The sequence below is a fragment of the Suncus etruscus genome, chromosome 16 (genome assembly GCF_024139225.1).
Source record: "Suncus etruscus isolate mSunEtr1 chromosome 16, mSunEtr1.pri.cur, whole genome shotgun sequence".
NCBI classification, from domain to species: domain Eukaryota; kingdom Metazoa; phylum Chordata; class Mammalia; order Eulipotyphla; family Soricidae; genus Suncus; species Suncus etruscus.
In genome coordinates, this window is record NC_064863.1 from 82929993 (window position 1) to 82956610 (window position 26618).

General features: G+C 40.8%; 1 protein-coding gene and 1 non-coding gene across 3 annotated transcripts in view; both read left to right on the plus strand.

The window, feature by feature from the left end:
* Positions 1–26618, plus strand: part of SMARCAD1 (SWI/SNF-related, matrix-associated actin-dependent regulator of chromatin, subfamily a, containing DEAD/H box 1) — a 105475-nt gene that overhangs the window by 25473 nt on the left and 53384 nt on the right. The window contains exons 3-5 of one of the 2 annotated variants that reach the window (XM_049789977.1): positions 3540–3699; positions 7468–7534; positions 17019–17122. In XM_049789977.1, the coding sequence (XP_049645934.1) occupies positions 3540–3699; positions 7468–7534; positions 17019–17122 (331 nt within the window). The remainder of the gene's footprint in view (positions 1–3539; positions 3700–7467; positions 7535–17018; positions 17123–26618) is intronic. The other variant, XM_049789978.1, reaches the window with a different exon arrangement.
* Positions 9697–9861, plus strand: LOC126033138 (U1 spliceosomal RNA). The gene has a single exon (XR_007504292.1). It is a non-coding gene; the product is annotated as a U1 spliceosomal RNA (small nuclear RNA).

A 26618-nucleotide genomic window follows, 5' to 3' on the forward strand; every position in this document is an offset into this window, starting at 1 on the left:
TCCAGCAGATGGCCGAAGACAACTGGAGACTACGTGCATTTGATTTGGCGTGTGTCACTGAATCAGATAACCTGTATGACCTGAGTATAAGCCAAGTTAGGGTTATTTGGCACAAAATTTGTGCTGAAAAACTCGGCTTATACTCGAGTATATACTGTATCCCACTTGTGGTATTGCTCTAACACATAGGGATCACTCTTGTTACTGTTCAGGGCACCGTGTGGGATGCTGGGGACCAAAGTTGGGTCTGCAGGGTGTAAGGCAAATCTCCGACCCATGGATTCCTCATTTTATTTTATTTTATTTTATTTTATTTTATTTTATTTTATTTTATTTTTTTTGGTTTTTGGGCCACACCCGGTAACGCTCAGGGGTTACTCCTGGCTATGCGCTCAGAAGTCGCTCCTGGCTTGGGGGACCATATGGGACACCGGGGGATCGACCCGCGGTCCGTCCAAGGCTAGCGCAGGCAAGGCAGGCACCTTACCTCTTGCGCCACCGCCTGGCCCCCTCATTTTATTTTTAAAGCTGTAGGTATGCTGTGAAATAAGGGATATAAAACTAGTACACACATAGATTTGATTGATACATTTTTTTTTCTTTTTTTGTGGTTTTTGGGTCACACCCGGCAGTGCTCAGGGGTTACTCCTGGCTCCATGTTCAGAAATTGCTCCTGGCAGGCACAGGGGACCCTATGGGATGCCGGGATTTGAACCGATGACCTGCATGAAAGGCCAACACCTTACCTCCATGCTATCTCTCCCGCCCCTGATTGATACATGTTTTGCATGTATCGCACCCTGAACCCAGATTCAGCACTGCATAATGCTTCCCAGCCAACACCTTCAGGAGAGGAGCTGGGCAGCTTCCTGCTCTGTGGGGTATAGCCCTTTCTTGCAGATTAGCTGAAATAAAAGTACTACCATCTGAGCTCCAAAGTTATTCTTATTTTTCCTGTGTGTTTCATTTGTGTTTACTAATCGAAGTGTTTCCTAAAGTGAATTCAGCTATTCATTTTTATCTCCTCTGAAGAGGTTATCCTTTCTCATTCATGATCCAAATCAGAAATCATATACTATTTTTAAATTTTTCTTCAATTTTTTTGTGTCACAACTGGCAGTGTTCAGAGCTCATCCCTGGTTCTGCACTTAAAATTACACCTGCAAGGGCTCACGACACCAAATGAGATGCTAGGGATCAAACTCAGGTCGGCTGCAAGCAAGGAAAATACCCTACTGCTGTATATTGCTCCAGCCTCAGATTTTAACTTCTTTTCTTGGGTGGGAGTTGATTTTGGAAACACACCTGGCAGAGGGGTTACTCCTGTCTATGTGCATAGAAATTAGTCTTGGCTGGTACAGGCAACCATATGGGGTGCTGTGAATTGAACCCTGGTCAGCCGTGTGCAAGGCAAATGCCCTACCCACTGTACTAATGCTCCAGCCCCATAGATTTTAACTTTTTTTTTTCTTTTGGGCTACACTGGTAATGCTCAGGTTACTCCTGATTCTGTGCTCAGGAATCACTCCTGGTGGGCTCAGGGGACCATATGGGATGCCAGGGATCAAACCTGGGTTGGCCACATGCAAGGCAAGCACCCTACCCATTGTACTGGGTACCGATTTTTATTTTTTTTTTTGTTTTTTTTGGGCCACACCTGGTAACGCTCAGGGGTTACTCCTGGCTATGTGCTCAGAAGTTGCTCCTGGCTTGGGGGACCATATGGGACACCAGGGGATCGAACCGCGGTCCATCCAAGGCTAGCACAGGCAAGGCAGGCACCTTACCTTTAGCACCACCGCCCGGCCCACTGGGTACCGATTTTAACTTAAAGACCAGATCTGGGGCTAGAGAGATACTACAGTGGGGAAGGTGCTTGTCTTGCCTGTGGTTAACCTGGGTTCATCCCCTTGTATCACCTATCATTCTCTGAGGACTGGCTTGGTATTTTGCCCCCAAATACAAAGAAACCAGATCTTAGAGAATAGACTTTTTTTTGATTTTTGGGTCACACCCGGCTGTGCCTCAGGGGTTATATCTGGCTCTATGCTCAGAAATTGCTCCTGTCAGGCTCGAGGGACCATATGGGATGTGGGATTTAAACCACCATCCCTCTGCATGCAAGGCAAATAAATGCCCTACCTCCATGCTATCTCTCTGGCCCCGAGAATAGACTTTTTTTTTTTTTTTTTTTTTTTTAGTTTTTGGGCCACACCCAGCGGTGCTCAGGGGTTACTCCTGGCTGTCTGCTCAGAAATAGCTCCTAGCAGGCACTGGGGACCATATGGGACACCGGGATTCGAACCAACCACCTTAAGTCCTGGATCAGCTGCTTGCAAGGCAAACACCGCTGTGCTATCTCTCCGAGGATAGACTTTTTATAATTATTTATTCATGATGGTATCAGATTTGTTTCTATTTGACGTCTTAAAAAGCAAGGTTCATTCCAAAGCATATGTTATTTGGCCATTATAAATATGCTATATATAAATATGTGTATATAAATATTTACTATACAAAAAGAAACTGAGTTTATTTGAATAGCATTTGATTGTTTAGGAATTGTGAGAGCATCCCAGTCTAACTGCTATATGCTATTCCTTGAGCATAGATGTGGTTAGACAGGGAGTTTATCTAGTGAACGTAGTGCAGTAGGATGGTGATTCAGAGTACAGCAGGAAAAGGACAGGCATGTGTTTTTATCTCCAAATACAAAGGACATGATTTTTTATTTGTTGCCAGGAGCGATTTCTCAGTGTAGAGCCAGGAGGAACCCCTGAGCGCTACCAGGTGTGACCCAAACACAAAAAAATCAAGAATCAATAATGTCCTGTCAGCTGAAGAAATGTTTTGGCCTTGGTAGAAACTGATATCAAATGAGACAGTTCTGATTTTAAAACTTAGTTTCAGGTAATCTAGGAAGGCCATGGAAGTTTGTGTGTGTGTGTGTGTGTGTGTGTGTGTGTGTGTGTGTGTGTGTGTGTGTGTATATGCAGTTCATGTTTCAGGAACAGTGTGTAGGTGATGAATAAATAGGAAAGAGAGGTGACTATGCAGTAAAGGCTTCTGATCATAAAGTTAAATTTAGGCTTTTGTAGTGCTTTTTTTATCCCAGCTCAGATGATTTAAAATGTATTCAAAGTATGCTGACTTTCGGAATGTTGTTTTATATAAATCATACAGGAAGAAAACCATTTTCGGGGGCCGGAGAGATAGCATGGAGGTAAGGCGTTTGCCTTTCATGCAGAGAGGTCAATCGGTTTGAATCCCGGCGCCCCATATGGTCCCCCTGTGCCCTGCCAGGAGCAATTTCTGAGCCTGGAGCAGGAAATAAACCCCTGAGCACTGCCAGGTGTGACCCAAAAAACCAAAAAAAAAAAAAAGAAAACCATTTTCATCTTTGGTAGGTAAAATAAATTGCATTTAGTCTGGAAAAGAATGACATACTCTGTATTTCATATAGACATGTAGTTATAGTGATAGGACATTTGTATATTAATATATTAAAATACTGTTTTATTTTCTTAAAATGTTTTTAGTTCAGAACCATCTGAAGATGAAGAGCCCCCTCCTGCTGTGGCAGGTAGAAGAAATAGCTCAGATTTGGAAGACCTTGCAGAATTGGAAGATATCAAAGATGCTAAACTACAGACCTTAAAGGAGCTTTTTCCACAAAGGAGTGATACTGATTTACTTAAGGTTATATGCCCTTTATAGTAATTATTTATTGTGATAAATAATGACCAAAATCTCTTGTTTTCAGTGCTATATATAGTTATTTTCTAAAGTCGTATTTGAAGTTAATAACTTTTTTGGGGGTGGGGTGGGGTTTGGACCACATCCTGTGACGCTCAAGAGTTCCTCCTGACTATTCCCTCAGAAATTGCTCCTGGCTTGGGGGGACCCTCTGGGATGCCGGGGGATCGAACCCCAAGTCCGTTCTGGGTCAGCCGTGTTGCAAGGCAAACACCCCTACTCGCTGCAGCAGCTATTCCTCTGGCCCCTGAAGTTAATAACTTTTTATGTAGTGAACTTCTGGATAATAGAGACACTTGACAATGGCAGGTTTGAGCTTTCCTGAGATGCTCGGATAGGCATTCACTTTATTTGTGCCTGAATTTGATTATAAAATGAGAAATCACCACATTTCCCACTGGAAACTCAGAAGTGGTTAGACTGTTTTTATCTTCCAGAATACAAGGGACTGTTGTTTCTGTTGGCCAGAGATACTAACTCAATACTATATGATTACTGAGGAGAACCTGTCTAACAAAATAATTTTTCTAGTAATAGCATTCTTGCTGAGAAATAATGATTGAGCTCTAGACTTGGCCTGTGATAAGTATTTCAAATTAGAAGAACCAAATAGAGATGAACTAGCTAAGTTTTTTGGTAAAGACTAAATCTCTCAACATGAGTGGTTTATCATTATTCCTGAAACTTACTACACAAATGATCTTAGATTAATTTCTTTGGCTGATCCATAGTTTTTAACCTTATTTGTCTTTGCCTCAGTCCTCCCTTATTCTCACAAGCCCAGTGTGGGAGAGACAGTGCGTCCCGTGTCTGTACATGGGTGAGACATAATTTTGAAGTAGAGGGACACTGGCAAATAGTATAGTTTGTGATTATTTTCATTTTTAATGTGTTTTGGGTTTTTTTTGTTTGTTTCTGGGTCACCACCCAGCGGCGACGTTCAGGGGTTTTACTTCTGGCTCTACACTCAGAAATTGCTCCTGGGGGGATGACATGAGATGCTGGGGATCGAATCAGTGTCCGTGCTAGGTCAGCCGTGTGTAAGGCAAATGCCTACCACTGTACTACTCACTCTGGCCCCCTTATGTGGTTTTGTTTCTACTTGAGGCCATAACCCGGCTGTGCTAGGGCTTATTCCAGACATTGTGCCCAAGATTCACTCCTGGTGATGCTGAGGATTAAGCTCAGCCAGCACTTTTAAGGCAAACACCTTAACCTGTAGTATCTCTCTGGCCCAGAGATCTTTTATTTGGGGGGGGGGGGGTCCACACATGGCAGTGCTTAGGAGTTATTCCTGGCGGTGTTCAAAGACCATATGGGATGTTAGGATTCAAACCTGAGTCAGCTGCTTGCAGGCAAATACCCTATCTGCTGTGCTATCACTCGGCCTAGTGCATCATTTTTCTAAAGGAGGTAAGTTAGCTGCTTTTTCATCCTCTAGTACATGGCCAGAACAACGTTCAGTTTTTAGCCCATTTTTATCAGATATTCTACTTTTTAAATAAAATTTAAAAATTCATCAACTTTAGATATTTAAGTGCCATAAGATCATTATTTTCAAGTTCTATAAATTAGTGAGTTTTAATTTATTTAATAGTTTTGGCTTTTATTTAGTTTTAGACTACTTTACTTAAAAAAAAAAGTCCTGTACTAATATCTCTGGTTTCTAGCTTTTCCTGGTCTGAATATTTCATATAAATCTGGTCATATAGAATAATGATCGTTTGTGACTTTGATTCAGCTTTAGGAATGGGTGGTTTCATCCTTTTGTATTGGGATTTTTTTTTTTTTTTTTTTTTTTTTTTTTTTGGTTTTTTTGGGTCACACCCGGCAGTGCTCAGGGGTTATTCCTGGCTCCAGGCTCAGAAATTGGTCCCTGGCAGGCACCGGGGACCATATGGGGCACCGAACCAATGACCTCATGCATGTGAAAGGCAAACGCCTTACTCATGCTATCTCTCCCGGCCCCCTGGGATTTTTTTTTTTATCGTAACTGATAAAAGAAGATAAAAAACAAAAGTGTCTGAGGTAAAACAGACCTTTGAAATAAAGGTAGCTCTTGGCTTCTACTGTGAATCTGTAAATCTAGATTAAATTATTTCTATTTTCTTTGAGCTTTTTAGTCTGATTTGGTTTGGTTTTGGGGCCACACCTCGTGGGTTTCAGTGGATTGAACCTGCCCACTGTACTGTCTCTCAGACCCGTGTTTATTGCTTGTTTTAGTTTTTTTTTTTTGTTTTAGGAAATAGAAAAATGAAAATTCTGGGAAAGAAAGAAATTACATATTGCAAGTTGGATTGCAGAAAGTTCCAGCATGGAATGCTATTTTTATTTTAAAACATAACTTTTTTCATAATTTTTTTTAGGATGTTAATAAGTCATTTTTACATCTTACTTTTTGCTAAATAAAAAGCTGCTGGTGATGTGGGTCTATTTTTTTTTTTCCTGTTAGCAGTGTTACTTAACTTTACCTTTTGACATGAGAAGGAAAGGGTAGCCTTCAGTAGTAACCCTAGGAAAGTAGAAAAAGGCTCGAAGGGACAGCAACATAAGGGGTTGATCTCACTTTTTTTTTTTTTTTGGTGTGGCCAAAATATAAAAAAAAAAAATACACCCTTGGATGATATAGTATGTTCATAGTAGTAGAGCATTCATTTGAAAAATCTAGATTTTGAGTTATATAATTTAGGAGATTAAAGAAAACATTTAAAAATTATAAAGACAGGGCCCGGAGAGATAGCACAGCGGTGTTTGCCTTGCAAACAGCTGATCCAGGACCAAAGGTGGTTGGTTCGAATCCCGGTGTCCCATATGGTCCCCCGTGCCTGCCAGGAGCTATTTCTGAGCAGATAGCCAGGAGTAACTCCTGAGCACTGCCGGGTGTGGCCCAAAAAAATTATATATATATATATATATATAAAGACAGGACCAGAGAGATAGCCAGTGGCATTTGCCTTGCAAGCAGCCGACCCAGGTCTAAGCTGGTTGGTTCGAATCCCAGTGTCCCATATGGTCCCTCGTACCTGCCAGGAGCTATTTCTGAGCAGACAGCCAGGAGTAACCCCCTGAGCACCGCCGGATGTGGCCCCAAAACCAAAAAAATAAAAATAAAAAAAAAAGAAAATCAATGCTCCTTTATCTTCTCCATTAAGTATAGATTTAAAACAAAAAGAATGAAGAATTGTATTGTTTCTTTTCAGAATATCAAAAGGAATAATAGGGCCTGAGTGATAGCACAATGGGTAGGGTGTTTGCCTTGCAAGCGGCTGACCTAAGTTCGATCCCTGGCATCACATCTGGTTTCCAAGCTTGCCAGGAGTGATTTAATGAGTGTATGGCCAGGTGTAATCCCTGAGCACCACTGAATGTGCCTCCCACCCCCGAAAAGAGAACAGTATAAGGCTTTGACCTCTCTCATATACATACATACTAACTGGATATATAAACAGAAAGTTTCTTTATAATTGAAAACCACGAATATTTTGGACTAGGATTTTCTTTTCTTTATAATAACAAGTAGTTGAGCTATTTACAAAAAACTAGTTTTCCTGAAAATTATGACAAACATACTTGGCAAATAAAACATCCAGCATATTTCCCTATCTTGAATATGTTTAAGATGTATTCTGATTATTTTGCTAGCTTTGTTAACAATTGCTATTTTTAATGTTACTTTTAAAAAACAATCTCAATCTCTTCAATTCTGTTGAGTTGATTGAATCAACAAGCACCATTGATGGAGCTATTGCTGCTGCCTTGCTGATGTTTGGTGATGCAGGTAGGCCTCATTTATCTCATCTGGTTGATTTCTTAGTTTTGTTATAGTAAATAGTATTGTTATGTAATTTTACTTTTCTTCATGAATTTGTAAGCAATCATAATGAGATATTTGTAGTTGATGTCTTTTTTAAGATGAGAAACTGAAGCTGGAGGTTCCTACTGATTTATCTGAAATCATGCAAGCTAGTAGGAACCATTGTCTGTTTTTGTTTGCTCCTACTCGAAGAAGGAAGACAGTAGTTTTTCATTAGTAATTTTGCTTTCTTATTACAGATTAAGACTCATGGACAGTATTTTTTTTATTATATGTGTGGTATTTTTTGTTTTTTATTTTTGGTATTTATTTTATTTTGGTTGGGTTTTTGGGTTCACACCCAGCAGCGCCGTGGTTTACTCCCTGGCTCAATGCTCAGAAAATTGCTCCTGGCAGTGTCCGGGGACCATATGGGATGCTGGGATCTCGAACCCACCATCCTTCTGCATGCAAGGCAAACACACTACCTCATGCTCTCTCTCTGGCCCTTTATTTAGACCATTTTCCCATTAAAATGTATTTTCAGGAATATAGAAAAGGCATTTGAAGGGGCTTCCAATATTAAGTGCCATGTTCTGTTTTCTTGTGGGGGCCATATCTGGCTGTGCCTAGAGTCTATTTGGGCATTGTGCTCAGAGATCTCTCCTTGGAGGTTGTTTGGTGGCAGGGATTGACCTCTAACCTCTGATGTGTCATTCATATATTCAGCCATTTAAGCTGTTTTGCCTCCTTTAATTTCATTGTTAATAACTTTTCTACCAACAAGGAAGTATGTAAGACATGAAAGTAATGTCTGTTAACTACTTCTAAATTTGCTTTGCATCATTTGTAATTTTTTATAGGTTGTTCTTGGGTCACACTTGGTGGTGCTTAGGCTTCAATCCTTGCTTTGTGCTCAGGGATCACTCCTAGTGGGACTGTAGGGAATATTTGAACTACTAGGGATCAAACTTGGGACAGCTGCATACAAGCCAAGTGCTGTACTATCTTTCCAGATAACTCTTTGTATGCTTATATATACCACTTTATAATAGGCATCTTTAGTTATTGATTGTTTTTGTTTTTGTTTTATTTTCTGGGGTCACACCCAGTGGCACTCAGGGATTACTTCTGGCTCTGTGTGCTCAGAAATCACCCCTGGCAGGCATGGGGAACCATATGGGATGCCGGGATTCAAACCACCGTCGGTCCTGAATTGGCTGTGTGCAAGGCAAAAATGCCCTACTGCTGTGCTCTCTCTCCAGCCCTTTCGTTATTGATTGTAAGAGTAATATTGGCTTGCTCTTTTTGTTGGTTTTGGAGCTATATCCAGCATTGCTGTGAGGGCATTCCTGGCCTATGTTCAGGGATCATTTCTGTTGTTGGTGGGGGACCATATTGACTGTTGGGAGCTAATTATCCTTATTTTTTTTATCCTTATTTGCTCTTATCCTATACTTTTTAAGTCTCTCTAGTTCCTACAGTCTGAACTATCTGACTTTAATAAATAACACCCTAAAATAGGGTTGATAATCTAAAACATGGCAACTGTCCAAATTAAAATATTTATAAATTATCTTATGTATTAAACTTTTAACACATTGTTTTGTTGTTTTTTTTTTTAATAATATCTTTAAACACCATGATTTCATACATGATTGTAGTTGGGTTTCAGTCATAAAAAGAACACTCCCTTCATCAGTGCAACCTTCCCATCATCATACCCCATCTCTTCCCTTGCCCACCCTCGGCCTGTATTCAGACAGGATTTCTTTTCTTTTTTGGGTGTTTTTTGGCCACACTCGGTGATACTCAAGGGTTCCTCCTGGCTTGGGACAGTGGGGGATCAAACCATGGTTTGTCCTAGGCTAGCGCCAGCAAGGCAGACGCCTTACCACTCCCTGCCACCATTCCAGCCTCCTCAAGACAGGATTTCTATATCCCTCACTCACTGACATTGTTATGATAGTTCTCAGCATAGTTATTTCTCTACCTGCACTCACCCTTCTTTGTGGTGAGCTTCATAACTTGAGCCGGTTCTCTGGGAATTATTTCAGTGTCTTTTATTTTTCTTAAAACCCAGAGATGAGTGAGGCTATTCTGTGTCTTTCTCTCCCTCTCACTTATTTTACTCAATAATAGATTCCATACTTACCTGGCAAGAGAGATACCATGATCACGAAGGTGGTTTCCCCAGGGCGAGGCTTATCTATTGCACTCCGCATGTGCTGACCCCTGCGATTTCCCCAAATGTGGGAAACTCGACTGCATAATTTGTGGTAGAGGGGGGACTGCGTTCGTGCTCTTCCCTGGAAAAAAAAAATAGATTCCATGCACATCCATACATGTACATTGTCTAGGAAAATTTCATGACTTCATCTCTCCTGATGCCTTCATAATATTCCATGGTGTATATGTACCACAGTTTCTTTAGCCATTCATCTGTTGAAGGGCATCTTGGTTGTTTCCAGAGTCTGGCTATTGTAAATAGCGCTGCAGTGAATATAGGTATGAGGAAGGCATTTTTGTATTGTAATTTTGTGTTCTAGGTTATATTCCCTAGGCGTGGATTAGCTAGGTCATAAGGAGTTCAATTTCAGTTTTTTTGAGGGATACACATGTTGTTTTTTCACTGAAGCCTGGACCTAGATGGGCATTTCCACCAGCGGGAATGAGAATTCCTTTCTCTCCACATCACCCTCCAGCACTGATTGTTCTTGTTCTTTGTGATGTGTGCAGTCTCTGTGGTGTGAGATGGTACCTCATTGTTGTTTTGATTGCATCTCCTTTGATTAGTAATGTGGAGCTTTTTTTCATGTGTCTTTTGACCCATTTTGTATTTCTTCTTTGAGGAAGTGTCTGTTCAATTTTTTCTCCCCATTTTTTCTTTTTTTTCCCTTCTCCCCATATTTGATGGGATTAGATGTTTTTTCTTTTTTTATTATTTTTACTTAGAAACCTTGATTCAAATATGACTGTAGTTGGGTTTCAGTCATATAAAGAACACCCACCTTCACCAATGCAACATTTCCATCACCAGTGTCCCAAATCTCCCATCTCTGTTTTTTTTTTCTTGTTGAGTTCTGTCAGTACCTTGTATATATTTGATATTAGTCCCATATCTGATGGGTGTTGGGTGAATAGCTTCTTCTATTCTGTGGGTGTGTTTATAATTTTTTTGGGGGGGTGGCTCACACCCGGTAGCGCTCAGGGGTTCAGCCTGGCTTTATGCTGAGAAATCACTGTCAGGCACTGGGAACCATATGGGATGCCGTGATTTGAACCACCATCTTTCTGCATGCGAGGCAAACGCCCTACATCTACGTTATCTCTCCTGCCCCTGTGGGTGGCTTTTGTATCCTAGGCATTATTTTATTTGAGATGCAGAAGCTTCTCAGCTTAAAATAGTCCTTTTTGTGTATCTCTGCTTCGACTTGTTTGAGAATGCTGTTTCTTCCTTGAAGATGCCTTTTGTTTCAGTGTCATAGAATGTTTTACCTACATGTTGTTCTGTCTACCTTATGGTTTCAGGTCTGGTTTGCAGTTGACCTTTGTTAATGCACTGTTTATGAATGTTTTTATAACTGTTCTTTTATATTTATCAATAGGCAAAGCATATTTTGATTGCTTGGTAATGTTTTCATATTTTCTAAAGTACTTTTGAAATTTTAGTTTTATTTATTTTGAGCCCCACCCCATTTGTTTTGGGCCCCACCCAGTAGTTCTTAGTGTTAACCCTAATAACTTCTGCTTCTCAGGAATAACTCCTGGTAGGTGTGGAGAATCATGTGGGATGCCAGAGGACCGAAGCTGCATGCCAGACAAGTGTCTTACCTGCTGTACATTTCACTCTGACCCCTTAAGTAATAGTTTTTTTAAACAATGACTTTGCTATCTTGTACATTTAAACTTTTTTATTGTTGTTTTTTTTTTTTGTTTTTGGGTCACACCCAGTGATGCTTAGGGGTTACTCCTGGCTCTGCGCTCAGAAGTTACTCCTGGTTTAGGGGACCCATATGGGATGCCAGGATTTCAACCAAGGGTCCGTCCTGTGTTGACCACATGCAAGGCAAATGCCTTACCACTGTGCTATTGCTTTGGCCCCCATTTAAACATTTTTTTTTGTAGTGTGTGGTTTTTTTGGGGTCCACCCGGCAGTGCTCAGGGGTTATTCCTGGCTCCTGCTCAGAAATTGCTCATGGTAGGCACGGGGGACATATGGGACGCCGGGATGTCTCGAAACCGTTGACCTTCTGCATGAAAGGCAAACGCCTTACCTCCATGCTATCTCTCCAGCCCCCCATTTAAACATTTTTGATAAAAGTTAGTATGTGTACCTAAGGAAATTTTCCATTATTTCTAAGAAACATATTCTTTGAAAGAATGGGGGGCGGGCAAAGAACTTAAGGGGAAGGTATAATAGATGGCTGAGGTGTGCTGTGAGTGCATCTTTGTATTCAGGAAGTCTGGATTTAATCCCTCGTATTATATAGTCTCATAAACAATACCGCATCCACCTCCAAGTAACTGCAGGAATGTGCCCCACAAAAACCTTAGGGATGGACGGATACTACTAAAGGGTACAGCACTTACCTTGCATGTAGATGACCCTGTTTAAGTTCCCCCAATACATATCATCTGGTTCCGAGCACTTCTAGGAGTAAGCCAGCCCTGACAAGCTACTGAGTATGGCATAAAAATAGAACAAAACAAAACAAAACAATAAAAAAGAATGCACCAAAATTTTTGTTCTATATTCCTTTGTTTTTTTGGGGGCGGGGGGAGTCATACCTGATGACGCTCAGGTTACTCCTGGCTATGCGGCTCAGATCACTCCTGGCTTGGGGGACCTATGAGACGCAGGGGGATTGAACCGTGGTCGTTCTAGGCTAGCGCAGGCAAGTTAGCCACCTTACTGTTTTACGCCACTGCTCCGGCCCCTGTTCTATATTCTATTATAGATTGCTCTAACCTTCTTTAAAGGTTAGAGCAAGTCTAACAATACCTCTTTATTAGAAAACCATTGGTTTATCTCACTTATGTGAAATACAAAGAAGAAAGACCAGTGAGCCAACACTAATCCAAAACACAGTACTGAATTCACACATCAGAGCTGAGGTTGCTAAAGTAGAGAGGACAGTGGGGAACACAAATAAATAGAAGGTTCAATCAGCAGTGGTAAAATGATTCTGGCGTTTTTGTGTTGTGCATGGTGTGACAGCTTATTTTGATTAATTGTGAGTAAGCAGTCTTAAAACAGATACAACAATGATAGTGTTATTTCAAAAGTAAACGAATGATTAAAGACCTGTTTTTCAAACATCATAGTATTTGCATGAGAAAAATATTATTTTACTTGAATATCTTCCTTTTTTTTTCTTTTATCTTTTTTTTTTTTTTTTTTTTTGGTTTTTGGTTTTTGGGCCACGCCGGCTGTGCTCAGGGGTTGCTCCTGGCTGTCTGCTCAGAAATAGCTCCTGGCAGGCACGGGGGACCATATGGGACACGGGGATTCGAACCAACCACCTTAGGTCCTTCATCGGCTGCTTGCAGGGCAAACACTGCTGTGCTATATCTCCGGCCCCTTGAATATCTTTCTTGAACTGTCTGTGTATATCTTGTCTGTGTGTATATATATATTTCAAAATTAATTCCCATTTTAAAAAATTTGCCCCTTTTTGTTGTTTTATTTGTTTTTAGTCCATACCCAGCAGTGCTCAAGGTTACTCCTAGTTCTATACTCAAAAATTACTCCTTGCAGGGGCCAGACCTATAGCACAATGGTAGGGTGTTTGCCTTGCACATGACCAACCAAGGACGGAACCCGGTTCTATTCCTGGCATCCCATGCATGACTTCTGAGCATAGAGCCAGGAGTGAACCCTGAGTGTCACCGGGTGTGACCCAAACCTTCCCCCCCAAAAAAATAATCCTTGGAGGCTCAGGGGACTATATGAGATGCTGGGATCAAACCCGGGTCAGTCGCATGCAACACAAATGCCCTCCTTTCTGTGTTATTGCTCTGGTTCTGTACCTCCAACAAAATCTAAGCATTTCTGAAATACATAAATGTATATCAATAGTGCCAGTATAGGATGCTAACTTTTATAGATCTGCAGAAATTTTAATTTAACATCTGTAAAAAGTAGATTTAGCTGCAGGCAACTAACTATGCTTTCATGTGCTCTTTTAAGTTTTAACATTTAAATTTTGCATTTTCTCCTGTTTGCATAGTTTTGCCTTGTAGCCATTTACTTACATGTAAAGATGTGATGCAATATTATTGATGAAATAGAGATGCTCAAGCAGATATTTGAGATTAAATTAGTCATTATTGACAAAACAAAATTCTTTTAAGAAGGAACTGAAGATGTCTAGGTGATATGGCACAAATCACTCATATTAAAGATTTTTTTCAGGGTACACTGTGTTTGTTTAACCATGACAAATACATTATAATGTGGTTAGAAAGTTTTGTCCCTTCCCAACAGCCAGTGCACCTCATATTGTGTGATTTCAGAATAGGGAGTCTCATACATTTTGGAGCCTCCCAAGAGCCGTTCAGGGAACCTAAGTGATATTGAGCCTGCTGGGATAATGATTCTGTGCTAGTACCTCAAGACTGCCTCAGGAACTCTTCACTTGGGGATGTTAAGGTTACATGGGACTGGGAATCAGACCTGGTTTGACATGTGCCCTTAACCTCTGCTGTTTTTCTAATTTAGGTTTCCTTCTAAAAGTGGATGCTAGTTGTTGTGAAGAACACACATATATATAAACTAGAATAAGTAAACTAGAATAATTCATTTATATGTACTTAGAATATTAAAAATTTTAATGGGCTTCAGTTGTTTTGCTTGTTCCAGTTACAGATGTTTTAGGCATACCATTGTTGGTTGTATATCAGTGCTTCTCAATTATTTTCTGTTTATACCCCCTAGGACAGGGGTCTCGAACCATTTGCGGCCCTCTGTACAATGTTTTGTGGCCCTGCCCTAGAGGAATCTTTTGTTTTGTTTTGTTTTAGTTGTTTGTGTCACACCCCCCATTGTTCAAGGCTTCCTACTGACTTTGCACTCAACAATCACTCCAACTTTGCCTCCTGAGGCCCCCAGGTAAATTGAGTTTGAGACCCCTGCCCTAGGAAGAAGAAAACATTTTTCGTGCCCCTTCGTGGGACTGTAAATAGTATCTTTATTAAAAAAAAACTTTAACCTGCAAAACAAAAATACATAAAATAATTTGAGCTGATTTTTTTTTTTAAATCAGAGGTGATGTCTGGATGAATGGCTACAATGAGCACGGTTTGCAATGCAGAGCTTTTCAAAGCTGGGTTTGAAGCAGGGCACAGCAACTCTCAACTCCAGAGACATACAGAGACATAAACACGGGCGTAGCTTGTTATGACAATGTTTGCGGAGGTCAAACGTGCCCCCCTTTACGGAGCCTCGCACCCCTCCCCTGGGGGGCCTGCCCCACTCTTTGAGGAGCACTGGTGTACATTGAGTAGTTTTGCCTAGATCCTGATGCTCTGGGGCTGTACCTGGCTCTGCTGGGTGTTGGTCCCTGATGGATGTGATGTTGGGGGTTGGCTATTGGCCCACCACATGTACTAAAACCTTTGAGTTACCGCCTTTCTCAGGCTTACAGTTTTACAGGGCTGCATTTGTATTGGGGGCACATTTGGTCAGGATAAGGGGTTATTCTTGCTCTGCATTTTGGAGTTCATCTTGGCAGTGCTTTGGGGACCATCTGGGGTGCTGGGGATCAAAGGAGGAGTTCTCATGTGCTCTACTCTCTCTCTCCAGCCCTATTTGAATTGTTTTTAAGGATTCTGGGCCACAGCCAGTTGTATTTAGGGCTTATTCTTGGCTTTGTATCCAGGAATCATTGTTGCTGGTGCTTGCGGTACCATAGGGGATGCTGGAGGTTGAGTCAGCCACATGCAAGGCAAGCACCCTACTCACTTTATTATCTCTCTGGCCCCTTATTTATGATTTTTTTAAAGAGAAAAAGCCACGTTTTTTTCTTTTTTGAACATTCTGAGGAAGGGGAGGGGAGGGAAGGGGAGAGGAGAGAGAGAGGAGAGAGAGAGGGAGGGAGGGAGGGAGGGGGAGGGAGGGAGGGAGGGAGGGAGAGAGAGGGAGGGGGAGAGAGAGAGAGAGAGAGAGAGAGAGAGAGAGAGAGAGAGAGAGAGAGAGAGAGAGAGAGAGAGAGAGAGAGAGAGAATGGATTTCTCCAAAGGCAGCGCCTAGGACACATCCCAGCATTAAAGTCTGAAAAAACATTTCAAGAGAGATGTGGGCACCATGTGCATGGTCTGGCAACATCCATGTGTGCCCCCATAATTAAAAAATATATTTTATTTGACCAGTTTTTTATATCTAATTGCTTATAGTCAGGGTACTAGTAGAACTAAGATTTAAATTTTAGGTCTTTGTGTTTCGAGAGGTCGTTTGCTTTCTAGTTTTTGGGTCACACTCAAACACTTTTTAGTTTCCAATACTTTTTAGTTTCTGGGTCAGTGATGCTCAGGGATTACTCCTAGTTCTGCACTCAGGATTCACTCCTGGTAGTGCTTGTGGGACCAATGGGAAATCCTGGGATCAAATTCAGGTTGACTCTGGCTTAGTATGTTTTGAAATTGGCTCAGCACGATACATTCAGAATTTACTTTTTGAAAATAAAAGTGTTTAAGGAATAAGCACATACAATATAAAAATAACCGCATAGCTTCTTATGCTTTTTAGGATTGTTCTTTAAATTGTGTTATAATGCTAAGTTCTTCTTTCTATTTAATTTGTTGGTTAAGATTATGATGTACTAAACACATATACTTTCCTCATTTATTAAATAAGGGAGATTTATTATTGCATAAAAACAACTTCAAAACCCCTGTTAGTCTTAGTGCCTAGTGGACTCTTGTTGGTATTGGTGCTACTATTCAGATAAACTTAACTGATGTTCAACTGGATTCACTGGTAAACATTAAGTCACTGAGATAACCCCTTCCATCTAACAGTGCTCTATCAAATTATTGGTTAATCTGGTGATACATTTTTAGTATTAAATTTTTTTTTTTTTTGGTTTTTGGGCCACACCCGCTGACGCTCAGGGGTTACTCCTGGCTATGTGCTCAGAAGTCCCTCCTGGCTTGGGGAACCCTATGGGACGCCGGGGGATCGAACCGCGGTTCGTCCAAGGCTAGCGCAGGCAAGGCAGGCACCTTACCTTTAGTGCCACCACCCGGCCCTAGTATTAAATATTGTCATTATTGATCAATACAGTATTATAGTGATTATTACTTTTGAAAAACTAAGAAAAGTCTCTTTCTTTCATTTGGCATTGAGTGTATATGATGTTTAGGAGTAATATTGGGCCTAATGTCAAAAGAATAATTTACAGATGTTTTATTATAATACACTTTTGTAATAATAACATTCATTTTAACATGTGTTCTTCCGTTTTAGAAGGCGGTGGACCCAGGAAAAGAAAACTATCTTCTTCTTCAGAGACATATGAAGAAGATGAATATAATGATGAACAATCTATAAAAAAGAAAAAATTGGACTATGTAAGTTAGTTCTATTGCAATATCAAAATTAGTTCCTTAGGCCCCAAATAATTGAATCTGGATATCACACTTGAAAACTCACGTAGTTGAATGTCTGTTTTTCATTCACAACCAAATCAGGATTTATGTTTGCATTTTGTTGATAATTCTCTTTGCTTTTGACGGGGACGGGTTTTGGGGGACCACACCCAGCAATACTGGGGCTACTCCAGCTCATAGCTTGGTAGATCATGTGCCGGGGATCAAACTAGGTGGTTCATGTACCAGGCAAGTGCTTTAATCTCTGTACTGTCTCTTTGGCTCTCCCCCTCCCCTTCTTTTGGCTTTTATTTAATATTATCTATCTGCATTAAAAAATTAGTGTAATCTTTTTGGGGATGGGGTCGGTTCAGGGTCACTCCTGGCAGTGTTAAGGGACTATTATTGTAGGTCTGGGGATTAGACCCACAGTTGGTCGCATGCAATACAAGCATCCTGTACTATATCTCCTTCTATAAAATTAAGTAATCTTTGGTGTACACGTACTTTTAAATGACAATGTTTTCTAACACATATACATAGGTATATGTGGGTCACACAGAAGAATGTTACCACCGTTGGCACATTTTCCTTTCCTGTAGTGGCAACTACTCTTCTAGGGGACTGCAAGTCTGAAAATAGTAGAGGTTGATTTTATTTGCTCTAGTTTCTCATTAACCTTTCTTTTTTTTTTTTTTTTTTTTTTTTTTTTTGGTTTTTGGGCCACACCCGTTTTGACGCTCAGGGGTTACTCCTGGCTATGTGCTCAGAAATCGCCCCTGGCTTGGGGGGACCATATGGGACGCCGGGGGATCGAACCGCGGTCCTTCCTTGGCTAGCGCTTGCAAGGCAGACACCTTACCTCCAGCGCCACCTACCCGGCCCCTCTCATTAACCTTTCATCATATCAACTGCAAAAGCTAGTCCTGCCTATGTGACTTCATAACTAGTTTTTTGGAGATCAGAAGCATTGCCCTTCCCAAGTCGGCATTCTCGTTATTTCCTCTGACTTAGTGGGAGCAGAGTTCTCTTCCTCAGTGAGACATCAGTGTTACTTTATGGAAGCATTCTTTCTTTGGAAATGCTTTGATGGTAAATATTACTGTGGGATTAGCCTGTGAAGAATGGTTCTAGTATCAGTAGGTACAGGTTTTGGTTTTAAGATCTTTGTCAAATAGCTATGGGAAAATATTTTGATTGCTAAATTGAATTTTTCTAGATCTTATAAAGCATCTCGATTAGGTCTTGGGTTGTTACCTACGAAGTCCTCAGTAATGATACCATGTTACTTAAAGCAACTGCTTCTGAATGTGAGAATCTCACATGGTGAGATCGATGAATTTTTTCTTATGTGCCTGAGGCCTTCAGTGTTCTTTCTGTCAAGAACATTAGCTTGCTGCTCAGACTGTATTAGTGCCACAGTTTGCTGTGACTTTGAATCAGGCTTTCTGTGTATTTGTATGTGATGTATTTGTTTCCTAGGACTGCAATAACCAAGTGCCACGAACTCAGTGGCACACACAAAAGAATTATGTTGTCTCACAGTCCCGGAGGCTAGAAGTCCAAGATCAAGTTGTCAGAAAGGTTGGTTCTTTCTAAGGGCTGTCACTTCCCTCTTCTAGATACTTGTGAATTGTTTGCAGTCTTTGCTATTTCTTGGCTTGTAGATGTCTGCCTTCATCTTCACTTTGCCTACTTCTATGTGCATTTCTGATTCTGAATTTCTCCTTGGTAAAAGGATTTCTTTCATTAGACTAGTGCCCACCCTAAGAACCTCCATCAATAAAGGCCATGCATTTTATTACATTCCAAGATACTGAGTGCTACTCAACATAAATTTTGGAGGGGCACATAATTCAGCCCATAATTGCCATTGCTAGAAGTTGGTGGCGGAAAAAAAAAAGAAGTAAGTGGCGAGAAAAGGCCATCCTTACTCAGAATAGGTTTTTGTTACTCTGTTTTATAGTGAATGGTGTCCAGTTTAATCACATTACTAAGTTGTTGACAGTTATTCTCCCAAAGAATCATTATTGTAGGAACTCAATGTTGACCTCTGCTCTTCATAGAATGAATGTCAGTATCCAGCTCAGTATTGATGTTAATCTGTAGACACAACCTCATAATAGTTTGGGCCATCTATAAGTGGAATTATTGAGCAAACATCGATGTCACCATGGTTGATAAGTGCTCACAAAATTAATCATCTTGTCCATCTGATTATTAAATATTTACTCTGCTGTAGATGCCCTTTGGGTCATTCACATGGAAACTTATCCTCTTTTTTTTTTTTGTTTTTTTGCATTTTTTTTGGAAGCTTATCTTTGAATTTTGTTATTAGAAAAATTGAGAAGTTTAATAATGGACCTCTTTCTTGGAATTTTGGTTACTCATCTGTTTTCATTCTTCTCCTAAACAATCATGTAATATACCATTGATCTGTACCCCTGGCTATCTTTTTATAACATCAACAAGAAGACATGCTATCCAGAGTGAAATATCTGTTACTGTCTTAAATGGGAATACTGTCATAGCTGATTTTTACTGGCTCTAACAGTTGCATAATTTTTTAATGAACCAGGTTCAAGCTTCTTAGCCCCCCCCCCTTTTTTTTTAGGTTTTGGGCCATACCCGATGACACTCAGGGGTCCGTCCTGGGTCAGACACAAATGCCCTGATGGCTCTGGCCCCTCCCTCCTTTTTTTTCTTATTGTAAAAACTTCTCCATTATGTAATGTGTAATGATTGAAAGATAAAGGAAAGTGAAAAATAGGTACCATGGGAAAGCTAGGCATTTTCTTTTGTCTCTGTGCCTCCTTCACCTGCTTTAGTGGTTTCAAATAGATGACATCATGTGATGGTGTGTACATCACAGCTCAAATCTAGTAATCACTTGGTAGTCCATGAACAACCCTTCTGTTTTTATCAGTACCTCTTGCCCAGTCTAATTAGCATTTTCCTAGCCCCACCCCCCAGGAAAAAAAAGGTATTTTTTTTCTATTGTTTGGTTTTGGATTAAACCTGGTGGTTCTGGGGCTTTTTCCTAGCTCTGTACTTAGAGATCACTATGGTGGCACTTAAGACCATATGGGATTGAATACTGGCCAGCTGTGTGGAAGACAAGCTCACTGCCCGTTGTCTGTTGTTCTGGAACCCAATTTTCACCCCATATGCCCCATTGTCTTTCTCTCACTTTCCTCCACCCTCTCTCTTTCTTTCCCTTTTTATCTCTTACTTTTTCTTTCTCTCTCTCTTCAATCCCCGGCGCAAGCTTCCTTTTTCTGCACTCAGGGATCACTTCTGGCAGGGGTCAGGAGATCATATGTAATTCCGGGAATTTTAACTAGTCAGCCTTGTGCAAAACAAGAGCTAAACCAATATCATTGACCCTGAGATCAGCTCTTTTTAAGATATAAATTTAGGGGCCAGAGTGATAGCACAGCAGCAGGGTATTTGCCTTGCAAGCAACGACTCGGGGATGAACCTGTGCTTGGTTTCCAGCAACCCATATGGTCCCTCTGAGCCTGCCAGGAGCAATCTCTGGTCAGAGCCCAGGAGTAGTCCCTGAGGCGCCACCGGGTGTGGCCCCATAACAAAAAATATATATATATTTATTCTAGGGCCACATATATATATATATATATTCAAACTTTTCTTTTTTCTTTCTTTTTTTTTTTTGCTCCTGGCTTGCGAGGGGGATCATATGGGACGCTGGGGGATTGAACCATGGTCCATCCTAGGCTAGTGTGAGCAAGGCAGACACCTTACTGCTAGTGTCACTGCTCTGGCCCTTATATATAATGTATATATATATATATACATAAATTTTTATATAAATATAGGAAAACAGTTTGAACATAGTCTAAATTTTACATTGTTTATGTCCCATTTTGTAAATGAAAAATATTAGACGAACATGCAAAGCTGAACGAACCCATGTGAACTAGAACATATAAGAAATGCACACACCTTAAACATCTGACTATCTTTGTTTCAGTATGTTTATTATTCCTCAGGGTTGTATTTTGCTAGTCTTCTTTGAGATTTTCTACTATGGAAAGGGAAGACTCCATCCTGAACATATCTAAGTATTGTGACTTAAATTCCAAGTAGTGAATACAAAAAAAAAAAATTGGGGACCTAAATGACAGTACTTTGGGTAAGGCATTTGCCTTGCATGAGGTGGACCTGGGTTCGATTTCTGACATCTCCTATGGTCTCCCAAGTGCTGCCAGGAGTGCAGAGCTAGTAGTAACCCATGAGCATTGCCGGTTGTGGTTTTCTCAGACTCCCTTCCCACCAGGTTGGGTACAAACATTTAGAAAGACATGATACCTGAGCAAGAGGAATTCATATTGTGGATCATCGGAAACAGTGTGACAAATACACGATCACACTTTCTTTAAATACTATGAAGTCATTAGAGCTATCAAAGAAATAGAAAAATGAAAGACATTTTTAGATGACTACACTGAAAACTATCATAACAATGTGAATGAATGAGGGAAGTAGAAAGCCTGTCTTGAGTACAGATGTGGGGGGTTGGGGAGGAGGGAGACCTGGGAAATTGGTAGTGGGAATGTTGCACTGGTGAAGGGGGGTGTTCTTTACATGACTGTAATCATACAACTATAATCATATTTGTAATTACAGTGTTTAAATAAAGATAATTATAAAAAATATATAAAAAAAAAGAAATAGAAAAGGAAAATATTATTGAGCATTTGGAATAAAGACCTAAGAGTGAAAAGTTCAAGACAGCTATTTTCAGAGATAGTGGGATAACTTGTATAAAGACCTTAAACCAAACTATTGTATCCTTCAGACTTAGCTCCTTTAAATGCCAGTCGTGGTTGCTTTAGAGATTTCAAACAATGCTACAAATTCCTAAGTCATCAACTCATACAGATCAATGAATGCAGATGGGAAAACTGCAAAAGAATTTTTCAACAATGATACAACTGAAGAAGGTAGCTCTGCATTAAATTGTTTATTTTAATGAGACATGCCTGTTATGAATGCATGTGCCAAAGGAGAAAAATTTGAGAAATAAGTAACATACTTTCAGATTTAAGGCTTTAAAAGATAGCATGTGACTCAGTGGCCGAGAGTCTTTCTCCTGTGTGTAAAGATCTAGAATTTGTACTGGCACCACAAACAAAAGGTAGCTTTACTGTTTTTGGTACCAGTGCCGGTAGAAACTTGGAACTGATGTTAGTTTAGCAGTCCTGTCACTCAGGAAACTGGGCAGAATTTTGTTTAGGTCATACTCTGTAGTACTCATGTGCTACTCTTGACTCCGCACTCAGGAATTACTCCTGATGGTGCGTGCATAGAGAACCATATGGGATGCCAGGGATTGAACCTGGGCTGTCTAGTTGTAAGACAATTGCCCTGTCCACCATATTATCCCTTAGGCCCAGGAAACTGAAATTTTTTTTAAACAAATTCCATATTGGCTTTCACCAGTATGAATATGAATGGGTGGGCTATCTAAATTTGCATTGGTATTGCCACTTAAAAAAAGAAAAAAGCCACACCAAAGCAAGCCACAAAATGAGAAAAAACCCTTAGCTTCTGTAATTCTTAAAATGCATCAAGCTCATCCTGGTCTAAAATTGTACTTAACCCAAATTCTTTTTTTTTTTTTTTTTTTTTTTTGGGCCACACCCGGTGATACTCAGGGGTTACTCCTGGCTATGCGCTCAGAAGTCACTCCTGGCTTGGGGGACCATATGGGATGCCGGGGGAGCGAACCGCGGTCCTTCCAAGGCTAGCACAAGTAAGGCAGGCACCTTACCTCCAGCGCCATCGCCCGGCCCCAACCCAAATTCTTTTTCGATTTTACTTTTTCGATTTTACTACTTCTGGGGGCCAGTGCGATAGTGCAGTGATAGGGCTTTTGCCTTGCACACTGCTGACCCAGGACAGACCTGGGTTCTATCCCCAGCGTCCCATATGGTCCCCCAAGCTCAGAGCAATTTCTGAGCGCATAGCCCGGAATAACCCCTGAGCATTACCGGGTGTGGCCCAAAAACAAACAAAAAAAATAGATGCTAATTGCTATTGTTAGGGTCCAAGTTGACCACCCAAGTTGGCGCTGAGAGAGTCAAAGACCACCTCCGAAAATGCAAGGTGCAGAAGGGCTAGCCAAGGTCCAAATCACGTCCAAGTAGTTTATATAGGGTTTACAAGCTTGAACAATTCAAACATTTTGTTGGTTGATACAAACAGTTCATCCTTCTTAACATACATGATTGGCCCATTTTTATTTGCACACAAAATACCATTTTTTAGAACAGTTTTCCCAACTCATCCTGACTTATCTTTGTATTGTCAAGGGGAGCAAATGTGGTGGAATATTCAGATACTGCCTATTTTCTTGCATCTCAACAGAACGAGGGTCCTGACCTTTAGAGGGTACATTCTGGTTTCATTTCTGAGCTGACTTACCCTGCCTATAGGGAAGTGGTAGAGTGGAAAAATTGTGAGCCAGGGACTCTGACTTTGACCTGCAGCAAAAATGGTCTTCTGGGGCTTGGGGGCCTCTACCACTCTAGTCTTAAGGCCCAGGGGGGCGCCAGGGTCACTCACATTATGAACAGTGAGAAAACAGATATGAACTGTGGTAGAGTTAGGAGTGAAATGGTCATTTCTACCATTTTAGAAGCCCGAGTGAGAACAAAAGGATATTTAATGCATTATATGAAAATTCTCTTTGGCTTGATTTGAAAGTTCCCATTTATTGAGTTCAGAAGAAGCTAATTGGTTTAGGGAAATTAAGTTTGATGTAAATTGTAGAAAATAAATGATGAAGAGATTTTTCAAGTTTTATTCCTAGAAACTGATTATCTAACCACAGGGTACTTTGGCAGTAATTTACTGTCGATGGTCATTATGAAATGGCTGACGAGTTGATAAAGATGGTGAAAATCTAAGACTATTATGATTAAAAACTAGTGTCAAATTTCAGTGATTAAAATGTGAATTTGAAATAGTTCTATATATAGTTATTCTAGTTTGCAGATTCTGTAAATTCTTTCTGATTCTTTGAATCTTTAATCCACTCCTTTGTTTTTTTGTTTTTGTTTGGGGGGCATACCCAGCAGCTGTTAGGGGTTACTTTTGGCTCTGTGCTCAGAAATTAATCCCTCAGGCAGGATCTCCATTGCAAAGCAAATGCCCTACCCTCTGTGCTATCATTCTTGCCTCCCATAAGCTGTTCTTGTTTGTGTGCCTGAACCCTCAGGCTTTTCAGCTGAGCCTAAAGATGATGATTTGTAGGGGGAGTAAATGGAGGGATTTGGGCCATAGCTACGGTACTCAGTACCTACCTTGCTCTGTTGGGTCAGAAGTCCATATTGCTGCAGTGCTATGAAAGTGAACTAACGTTTGTCAACAAGCAAGGCAAGTACTTGTATTTCTCCCATGGGTAAAGGATTTTAGGGTGTGGTAGTAGAGTTATGTGCCATAAACTTGAATCTAAGCCGACCTGAGTATAAGCTGACCCCCCTAATTTTACCCTAAAAACTGGAAAAGCTTAGGCCGAGGTGGAAAATGCAGTAGCCATTCGTAAACTTCAAAAATAAAAATATATGGGGGCCGGAGAGATAGCATGGATGGTAAGGTGTTTCGCCTTTCATGCTGAAGGTCATCCGTTTGAATCACGGTTTCCCATATGGTCCCCTGTGCCTGCAGGAGCAATTTCTTTGTTTTTTTTTTTGTTTGTTTTTCGGGCCACACCCGTTTGATGCTCAGGGGTTACTCCTGCTACACGCTCAGAAATTGCCCCTGGCTTGAGGGGGACCATATGGGACGCCGGGGGATCGAACCGTGGTCCTTTCCTTGGGTAGCGCTTGCAAGGCAGACACCTTACCTCTAGCGCCACCTCACCGGCCCCAGGAGCAATTTCTGAGCATGGAGCCAGGAGTTTCCCCTGAGCACTGCCGGGTGTGACCCAAAAACCACCACCCCCCCAAAAAATATATATAATATATACCTAAGACAATTACAGTAATTGAGGAATCAGTAGGTTAAATGTTTTTCAATATTTATTGCTAAAGAAATACTGTAAACTAGCAGCAATAACTTTAAAACTGTAAATAAAGTGTAGAAAAGCGTAGCCTAACAGGTAATCAAGCTAAATCACAAAGGTTGAAATCCTTCCAAACTGGATTCCTCCTCATCTGTATGTCCAAACAGAGCATCAGCTGTATCTGATGTGAGAGTATCAGCATAGACATTGTCATCATCATTGAGTTCGCAGATATCATCCCAGCTGTTGTCTGATAAAGTGCAAAATATTGTGGGTTAAAAAGTTCAGTGGCATCCAGTTTCAGTTCAGCCACCTACCTCTTCCGCTCAGCCAGGACTTGTGGACTGAGCTGAATCACACCCCCTCAGCAGATGGCAGAAGATGACTAGAGACTGTGCATTGGATTCGCTTTGCACACACTGAATCACATCATCTGTATGACCTGAGTATAAGCCAATTTCAGGTTTTTCAGCATTAAAAAAGCTCGGCTTATACTCGAGTATATACGGTATTTTAACAGTAGTGATAGTATTGTGTGACAGCAGATTAGTTTAGAACCACAAAATATAGCTTTGTAGAAGATAGTAAAGAAACTAAAATACATGTATTTCACTTATTCATTTATTTGCCTTTATCCAGTACTACAGAAATAACATAGGACAGTGAGCCCTATCCTTCAGTACAGCTGATGTTTATTATAATACTTGTGTGTTTTGCTTTGTTTTGTTTCATTTTTGGGCACATCCGCAGTGCTTGAGTTTATCTGGGCTCAAAAATCACTCCTGGCAGGCTCCAGGGGACCATACAGGATACAAGGGATCAAACTCAGGTCTGCTGCATTCAAGGCAAATAACCTACCCGCTGTGCTATCACTTGGGCCCCACTACTTGTGTATTTCTAACTGTTTAATGAAAGTCCTTATGGGCTCCTTTCTTATAGGCCACTCTCCTAGACTAGCATGGCTTTCAGAACCAGGTTTGTTCTAGACCATGTGTTGTCCACAGTCAGATTAGGACACATACATACTAGGTGTGAGCTCTCCCACTCAAGCTATCTTCCCAGGGTAATTTTTTTTTAAAGTCGAATCTTTTTAATTCTCTAAAGCCATGAATTGTTTATGTTGGGCCACTCCCAGCAGTACTCAGGCTCTGCATCTAGGAGTAATTCCTGGTGATTCTTGTGGAACCAGAGGGATGCCTGAGATCAAACTTGGTTTGGCTGTCTCCAAAGTAAATGCCCTATATGCTATACTCCACTCCAGTTCCTAAAGTTCAGTACTATAGTGTTTTTTTCTTCATACTGCACACTTTGTTGTCTTTGCAGTGACCAAGGTTGGACGCTATGCCTGACTAAAGTTGGTCTTTTTGGGGAGGGGTTCAAAATTTAGATGACAGGGTCACCTGTTGGCCACAGTGCCTGACTTCGCTGGGTGACCTCTCCTTTACA